At 47.4% G+C, this 9,309-nt stretch overlaps 1 protein-coding gene across 1 annotated transcript in view; it reads left to right on the top strand.

Annotated features, from left to right (window-relative positions):
• Positions 1–7,826: 7,826 nt before the first annotated feature.
• LOC103195130 (annexin A8) overlaps positions 7,827–9,309 on the top strand; it is a 15,907-nt gene continuing 14,424 nt past the window's right edge. The window contains exon 1 of the mRNA XM_007938597.2: positions 7,827–7,847. Coding sequence (XP_007936788.1) covers positions 7,827–7,847 — 21 coding nt within the window. The remainder of the gene's footprint in view (positions 7,848–9,309) is intronic.

Raw genomic sequence — 9,309 nt, 5'->3', positions numbered from 1 at the left:
ATTTTGTTTTCTTTGTGTGCATGTATAAAGAGACTTTAACAAGGAAGAACCGAGCCTTCCTGTTTCATTGCTGGACTGAGATATCCATTCCATTCAAGGGTGCTTGGTGTCTGCTTGTCGCCCACAGCAAGGTTACATATCTAGGCAGGAGCTCTGTAATGCCTCTGTGTGGTGTACAAACATACCAAGGGAACCTGTACCCAAGTCAAGGAGTCAAGGTAACTGGGGGCTGTGGGCCCTTTGAAAATTAGGGGAAAATGATGTATTGTACACATGTTGCCTTGGAAAGTGTATGATACTTATATTAGGCAAAAGGAGGTTAAAATATTGAAAAAAAAAGTACGTATAAATATCTTATCTTCTCCTTAGAAGAGGGAATTAGTGACAGCATTGTCTCTCTCCTGAGAGGCTGGAAGACACGTTTCTGAAGCTGGCTTGACACGCCTGTATTACTACATAAAAACATTTATGTGCTATGTGCTTGCTCTGAGGTTCTCTGGCAATAAGAAAACCAAAAAAAAAAAACCAAACCCACTGCCGTTTAGTCGGATCCTACTCATAGCGACCTCTCATTGGGTGTCCGAGGCAGTATCACTACCGAAGTAGATTGCTCAACCTTCTGAGAAGTGGCTGGTGGGTTTGAATCACCACCCTTATGGTTAGCAGTCAAATGCCTTAGGCACTATGCCACCAGCGACCCTGGCAATAAGAACTCACTCTTTATGTGTGCGGTGTAGTAAATTACTTAGTGTGGCTTTTCTACCCATAAGTCTTTGTAAACTCCAAGGTGGGAATTGCTATTAGCAACTGAGGAGATCCTGATTTTAAAGTCACCCACCTGGGTTATTTCTGTTGGGCGTGGCACAATACAATGTTCTGGGAGGTTCCACTCTCTCTCACGTGCTTAGAGTTCTGATGCTGTGATTGGCTAGTTTGACCACCCTTCCGGGCTCAAAAGGAGGTCTCTTGGAGGCAGAACTCTCTCTCTGACTGCTGGTGGAGGAAGACGTGTTGCCGAAAGAGACACGCACCCCTGAAAGAGACACGTGCTGCTGGGAAAGAGCCGCAAGAGACACGCATCGCTGAGTGAGACACCGAGGGACCGGCACTGCTGGGAAAGAGACTGTGAGAGACTCTTGGCTGAGGGACGGTGGGCTGGGAGAGAGACTGAGCATTCTTCCTGGACTTGAGTTGTAGCCTGGTGCTTCCCTAATAAACCCCATAATCTGTGAGTTCTGTGTGGCCACTGCAGTGAATTATCGAACCCAGGAGAGAGGTGGTGGGTGCTTTGGGAGGAACGATTGGTGAAAGGGCTGGAGGGAGGCAGCATGTTTGGTCTTGCAGTAATAGGCCTTGGGTTACTGCTGGTAATCCTGCCTTCCCCTTGTAGGGTTAGAGGAGGTCAGAACATGTGGCCTCCTTGCCGTTTTTGCAATGTGGATAAAGGTATAAGTTACCTAATCAAGAGGTCAGTGTGTTCCTAACTGCACATAACATCTTTCTGTAAGTGGATATTGAGTGTGGCGTGATGACCCATCACTCCTTCCTTATCCCTGAACTTGAGGAGAAGTCATGACTCTGGAAGATTAGATCAGAGAACATCTGCAAGAAATACTGTACTCCTCTCATATTCATATTGGCCCTTTCTTACCTTGCTTTCTATGGTGAACAGTAGCAGAAAGCAGAAGAATGGGGTTTCATTGAGGACATCTCCCAGGGTCCACTGTCTCCCCACCTACCAGATATACTAGCATTAACCAGGGGGCCTCACCCTGGTTGAGGAGAAGGAGGTGCCACCCCTAGCTGATGCCTGACCTCCAGGTGGGCTGCCTTTGTCCCATCACCTTCTGCCTGAGTTCTTGGATGGATATTTTTTGTGAACAATTCTGATTCCTTCCTTCATATTAGAACAATAAAAAATCATTTTTATTAAAGCCAGCACGGCATCCTGTGGTGAGATAGAAATGAAGCAGACCCAGGAGAGTCAGAATGAGCTAGAACAGGTTGAGGTAACTAGTAGACTCAAACAGGAAATGGCTAAGCGCAAAAGTGCATGTCTCACCAAGGAGCAGTGCAGAGGGCCTCTGGACCACCAGGTGGCACTGCATTCGTTCCTCATTGGATCCCAGGTAAGCCTGTGGAGAAAAAGCAGGGCTGGGCTAGGAAAACTGCATGTGCATGAGTCCAAGATGACAGCTACCCTAGTGGGACTGCTAGATTCAGACCTGTCACCATAGGAACCTAGTCGCTTCACAGTGGGTGAAGCCAAGGAACCTTAGGCAACAAACTCTGAGAGGAAGATTTGCACATAGGAGGATTATTTTCTTAGGAAATACTCCTGAGAACAACACCAGTCAGGGAGAGAGTGAAGTCTAGGACCAGTCTTACATGGAGATGTGAATTTAGGACATCATGTAGCCAATATTTCAAATCCAACAGAAATGAATGGTTTGTTGACAACGGCTATCCATTTGTGGGAAACGTTGTTTTTCCTGGGGTATGAAATGTCAGGGTCAAGCCTCAATCCCTGGGGGGAGGTGTGGAGGCAAGCTGGGACAGGTGTTGCCAGGTGCCAAAGTAAGCACTGAGATTCTCCCACCCATGCTATGACCAGGGATCTTCTGGACTGTGGACACCACAAGGTAGGTGAGAAGCTTGAGCCAAACAGAGATGATATGGCTAGTGCACAGTCCAAACTCAGGAGTGGTGAGCTGGGCATCAGTGGCCAGATCTTCTGACTCATAGTCTTTGTACTTCCCCAAGTTGCTCCACCTTCCTGAGCCAAGAGTTGACCCCCTAACTTTCCCCAGATTTGTGATTATGCTTGAAGCTACATTACTGGACAACTCTGATTGCCAGTTGTTGAACTTGAGTGCAGTGTGTTCATGCATCAGAACTTCCAGAGCTAGGAGAGAAGGGGCTTGGTATTATTAAGAGCTTACCTTGTTCAAGACCCTAGGTCTCAGGCCACCATAATCCTTGGCAAGTTTTATCAACATACATGCCACCTCCCAAGTATGTGCTTTAAATTCTCCATCAGTGAATCATTTTATCCTCAACCAACATTTTGTGAGTTTGGCTTCATTTCTCCCCATTTGATGGATTAGGAAACCATGATTCTGAGAATTTAAGAGAACTTGTCCATGATCTCACAGCCTTTATATGGAGGACCCAGGAGTTGATGCAGATAAGCTGTCTGCAGAGGCATCTTAGAGGCTCCACACCTGAGGGAAGGGCCTAGGTGGATGGGAGGATATAGAGCAAGCTTGTGTCTCACATTGCCTCACAGCCTTGGTCTCCTACCAAGTCAGTGCTGGCTGTCAGGGGTGTTGATGCCTCCAAGGAACCCTGCAACCTGGGAGGGCACTGGACAAGGCTGGGGCATGCTCCCCTCACCATTAATGGTTAGGGACCCCTGTCCTCCTGGCCTGGCATTAGCTCCTCCTGGGTTGTGTGCTCATCCCTTCCTCCTATTCCTTCATACATGGGCCTATGCTGTGCTTCTCAAAATCAGGACCCTTCTTCAGAACCTCAGCAGGTTCAGCCACAGGTCTCCCTGTTGTTGTTGTTGTTGTTGTTGTTTGCTGTCGAGTCGGCCCCAACTCATAGCAACCCCTCCTTGGGTTTCCGAGGCAGTATCACTACGGAAGTAGGATTGCCCAACCTTCCTTCCGAGGAGTGGCTGGTGGGTTTGAACTGCCAGCCTTGTGGTGAGCAGTCAAGTGCTTTAGCCACTATGCTACCAGAGCTCCTATATAAGCCTGCATGTGAGTGTGAGTATATACACACAAACTCATGGTGGGGTGAGTACACCTACATACAGCAGTAGCCCTAATGACAGGTAAGTTCCCTTATCTCCTTGTCTGTGCACCAAGGCAAAACTGGCTTAACTAAAATGTACACAAATTGGAGAGCAGGGGTGGCAGACAGTACTTCATTTCTCAAACACCAACTCATACTTCTACCTGTGCTGTACTAGCCAGTTTAAGTATGGGGTGAGGTCACCTCCTGAATGTTAATGCATTCTGTTCTTTCTCTGTTTTCTATTTCACATTACAAGCTGGTAGCCAGGCCTAGAACTCTGCAGGAGGGAAACCAGAGGCTGGAAGTCAACAGCTCTCCCATCTGGAGCTTATTGCAAAAGAAATGCTACTGTCTTTGAATAACAAAGTGCGGAAGAGAGAGACGGAGACAGAGACTAAGAGACAAGAGACAGGAGAGTTCAGGAGTCAGAGCAACTGCACATTGCTCAAAGACAGCACCCCAGGGAGAGGAGGTGGCTGGACTCCAGAGAGGCGGTTGTATGGTGACCATGCCCAAGGACCCTGCCTTTTCTAAGACATCAGGGATGGAAAGGCTGGGCACTGGGTTACTAGGGGGAAGCCATGAGGACAGTTGACCAGCACCCAGGAGACTTCTGGATGCAGGACCCAACCCTGGAACTTCTTCCAGGACCTTCCTCATGAGTGGGACTCAGGAGCACACAGAATACATTCCTAAATGTCTTCAATTCTTTTATTAAATATGGATCTCTTGGGTGAACTACAAAACTTGCAAAAATTTCACAAACAACTTCAAAATGTACCCCCAGTTTGGGAGTGTATGTTCATTTCTGTGAATCAGGAATTTCCCTGTAAGAGTTTAAGAAACCCTGAATTCAGGGCACCCCAAGCAGCAGACCTGCCCACCCAGCCCCTGACTCTAGACTGAGGATGTAGAATCCACAGAGGCAGCAACAGGGCACCTCTCATGGTGCAGGTCACTAAACTGTGGTCAGAAAGGAGCTGGGTTCGGGAACTAAAAGTAGGACAGTTCCAGGGAATACAGCTTGGCAGTCTTCTCCCCATGTCCTGCTCTCTGTGCAGTCTAGGCTCTGCCCCTACCCTCTCCTTGTGTCTGTTTCATTCTCCTTCCACCCCACCCCATCTTTGCATTGGTTGTATTTGGCCCATAACCCCTAGTTCCTGTATTTTCTGCTCAGATGCCACAGAATCTCACTGGCTGCTCTCCACTGCGGTGTGACCAGGACAAAGGTTTTGCTTGCCCCAGGGTGGGCTAAGTGTTCCTGTCTGTTCCAATCAGCAGGGTCACATAACACAAACATGGCTGCTACTAGGGCCTCCCATGGGAGGTGGGAAGTCTTAGTAGGATGTGGCTGTGAGCTCACCAGGTGCCTCCAGAGTTGTCTTCAGCATACCCAGAGCCCGAGCCATCTCTCTATAAATGGCCCTTTTCACCCCTCTATCCTTCCTCCCACAGCTTTGTTCTCCTAATGCCACTAGGCATCTGAGTCCTATGAGTAAGCAGGAGCCGCTCCCTGTCTGCCTTCACTTGGCCTTGGCACCAGCCCCTTCTCAGGAGTTTCACACCTGCCTGCTGCCTACAACTACCACAGACTGGGCTGTGTTGGTTGGGAAAATAGGACTGTGGTGGTGGTGGTGGTGAGGAGGTTGAGTTTTAGTGCCTTATGTGTAGAAAATGGGGGTCTGGACTCAGTCACCAGAAAGGCCATTTGTCAGTGACACTGTCAGAAGCCCCTCTTTAAATAGGTTCTGGAAACAGTGGTCTTGTGAAAAGACTCCATGGCCTGGAGGAGAGTTAATGATTATAGGCAAGATATTCTCATCTGAAAGGTAAAAACTATTGTGGCTGCAAGAATTGGATGTGTTTATGCACATAATACACAGTTGCAGCTTCTATGCAGAGTTTTTATATGATGTTATTTGATACAATGCTCAGTCAGGACCTTACAATTCAGGTCAGCCTGCAAGATTGAAAGGGAGCTTTATAGACTCAGACTCTTCTTGGACAAATGAGGCACCCACCAGCCAGGGCTCCAAAGGAAGACTGGGCAATCTACTTCCATAGATAGACTGCTTTGGAAACCCAAGGAGGGGTCACTATGAGTCAGAATCAACTTGAAGCAATGAATTTGGTTTGGTGTAAGGTAAATCAGTGCTTACATCTGTCTGGGATGGTGGCCCATTCTCTTGATTCCTATGGGCTTCAGTGATATCCAAGATTGATGGAGCATCCAGCATTTCAGCTCTGGAGCTCAAATGTGGCCTGGGATTTTCAAACTCCCGAGATGCAATTCCTTATACCTAGAAATCCTGAACCTTCCTTCTATATCTCTCTGCCACCTTTAATGAGGGGCATTGCAGGAAAGCAAATTGTGGCTTAGAAACCAAATGACCCTGGGAGATGTTTACCAGCAGTCAGGAAACTGCAAAGGGGAACAGTGGCAGGAGGGGGTTGGGAGGGATCCTGACTTGGTTGGACCAGGTCTCTGGGGACTATCTCAGAAACTGGGTGTATGTTTGAGTTTAAAAAAACAAAACAAAACTCATTGCTGTCGAGTTGGTCCCAACTCATAGCCACCTCTCGTTGGGTTTCCCAGACAGTATCTCTACAGAGTACATTACTCAGTCTTCCTTCCAACTGGTGGGTTGGTGGGTTTGAACCGCCAGCCTTCTGGTTAGCAGTCAAATGCCTTAGGCACTATGTCTCCAGAGCTCTGAAAAAAAAAAATTCACTGCCGTTGAGTCAGACCTGACTCATAGCCACCCCTTCTTGGGTTACCAGGGCAGTTTCACTACAGAAGTAGATTGCCCAACTTCCCTTCCCAGGAGTGGCTGGTGGGTTTGAACAGCCAGCCTTCTGGTTAGCAGTCAAGTGCCTTAGGCACTACAGCACCAGAGCTCTAGGTGCCATCAAATTGATTTGGACTCATAGTGACCCCATATGACAAATAGAACTGCTCCATAGGGTTTTCTAATCTGTAATCTTCACAAAAGTAGATCACTTTCTCTTTCTCTCTCTGAGCTGCTAGTTGGTGGCTCAAACCACCAACCTTTCAGTTATCAGCTGAGGATTTGACCATTGGGCCACCAAAACCAAACACCTTCCCTCCCCCGACCCCCCCCTAAAAAAAAAAAAAAGCATTGCTGTGGAGTCAATTCCAACACATAGTCATCCACAGGACAGAGTAGATCCGCCCCCTATCATTTCCAAGGCTGTAAATCTTTACAGAAGCAGACTGCCACATTTTTCCCCCAGCAGAGTTACTGGTGGGTTCCAATAGTCAACGTTTATGTTAGCAGCCAAAAGCTTAACCTCTGTACTACCAGGGCTCCTTTTTCTAGAGATTGGTTGGAGTTAAACCTGCAGAATTGTAACCAGGGGATAGAGACTCCAAGAGGCTGATGAGTAACTCCTGCATTGATCCTCCTCCCTTCCCCCCACTTCCTGGGTGCTTCCTACCTTGGCCTTCTCAAGCATTAGGTGCCCGGGTGCCTCACTGAGGATGACATGACAGGAGAACAGTGTGATGTGGTGGAATGTTTTAGATGGTTCTCATAGCTCACAATTGTTTACTAACCCAATTTTAAAATTGATTACAAGGTCAACATTTGCAAAGTCAGGGAACAAATAGCTATTCCTGTTTTATATACATGAGATCTAGCTAAAACCACATGAAATCATGGCCATGGTTTAAGAAGTGGACTTTCAAAGGATGGGCTCAGAATTTCCAGTATGAGTAAGTGCCACACCTGAATGTTTTGGAGTGGGTTGTTGCACAAAGCAGGCCTGGGCTGGTGCTGGGTGGGGCATGAGAACCATAGGAGGAACCCAGAGCCAGGAGAGTCCAGGGGGCAGGCTGAAGTAAGGAGGGGTGGGTGGGGCTGCTTCTAGGTACAGAGAAGTTGCTCCTTTTTTTTTTTTTTTTTTTTGCAGTAAGTGCCCAGTCGTGTGGAGTCTCAAAGGAACTGTGAGACTGCGGTGTGTCCTCACCTCCCTGGAAAAGGTGGCTGTGAAGTGACAAGATGGCCTGGTGGAAAGCCTGGGTAAGTGCAGAAAAGTTGGGGGAAGGGTTCCTGGACAGTATGGCCAAGAGAGCAGACAGGGAGGTGGAAGTTTGGCTGAGACTGGCACAAACACTCCATGATGCCTGCCAGGATAAACCACTGATTACCCTCTCGGGAGGACAAACAGATACTTACTTTCCCAGCCCTTGAGGCACACACAGCAAAGGATAAGAGGTAGCCAGACAGATGGATGAATCCAATGGTGGGGGAAGTCTGGAGGAAGAGCCTTGAGGGGTCAAGCTCTTCAAGGAAAGGAGGGCTAGTTGTGCATGAGTTGCATGTGTGCACACATGTGGTAGGGGTGTGCACATGTGCAAGCATTTGAATCAACTAGATGTTCTGTGCAGAGGGATAGTACATGCAAAGGCACAAAAGAGTGGAGAGGGAAGTGGCTTATCTGGCTTGAGAGCCTCAGTTGGAAAGGAGAGATGGAAAGAAGTAGGCAAGGCCAGGTCCTAAAGGGCCCTTCATGGTAGGCTAAGGAACTTGGGCTTTATCTTAAGAGCAATAGGGGACAATTCAAGGATTTTGAGATGGAGAGTGACCTGGTTGAATAAACTGACCTGGGGGGACTTAGCAATGCCCATGTGGAAAAAACTTAAAAAAAAAAAAAAAAAAAAGACTAGACTTACTGGCCTGATTGAGACTGGTAGAACCCCCAAGACTATGCCCCTTAGACTTCCTTCAAGCCTGGAACTGAACTCACTCTCTTGGCTCAACTTTCAGCCAAATAATACATAGCCCATAAGGTCTGGTTGCATAGTGCCTAAGGCATTTGACTGCTAACCAGAAGGCTGGAGGTTCAAACTCACCAGCCACTCCTCGGAAGGAAAATTGGGCAATCTACTTCTGTAGTGATGTTGTTGTTATGTGCCGTCGAGTCGGCCCCGACTCATTGCGACCCCTCCTTGAGTTTCTGAGGCAGTAACACTATGGAAGTAGGTTTGCCCAACCTTCCTTCCGGGGAGTGGCTGGTGGGTTTGAACCACTAACCTTCTGGTTAGCAGTCAAGTGCTTTAGCCACTATGCTGTAGTGATACCACCTCAGAAATCCAAGGAGAGGCCACCATGAGTCAGATCTGACTCGACGGCAATGAGTTTGGTTTTTTGGTTTTGATGAGGTGAACAATAACACTAGGGGGGTACACACTCCTTAAAACAATCAATCATAGGAGATGAGAAGGGCAGCATTTGCCCAGAGAGAAAGCTTAGAAGGCAGGAAAAGATAGGAAAGAATGACAAAGAAAAATAGTAAATACAGGGAGGAAATGGGAAGAGTGCTGTTACATTGTTGAGATTGTAATCAGTGCCACACATTAAAATTTGTATGAATTGTTGAATAGAAAATCAGTTTTCTCTATAAACTTTCACCCAAATCACAATAAAACATACACACACATACACACACACCACCAGAACATATATATATATATATATATAT

The sequence above is a fragment of the Orycteropus afer genome, unplaced genomic scaffold (genome assembly GCF_000298275.1).
Source record: "Orycteropus afer afer isolate SDZICR_OR568_19922 unplaced genomic scaffold, OryAfe1.0 scaffold00052, whole genome shotgun sequence".
NCBI lineage: Eukaryota > Metazoa > Chordata > Mammalia > Tubulidentata > Orycteropodidae > Orycteropus > Orycteropus afer.
This window is presented reverse-complemented; position numbering and strand designations above follow the sequence as displayed.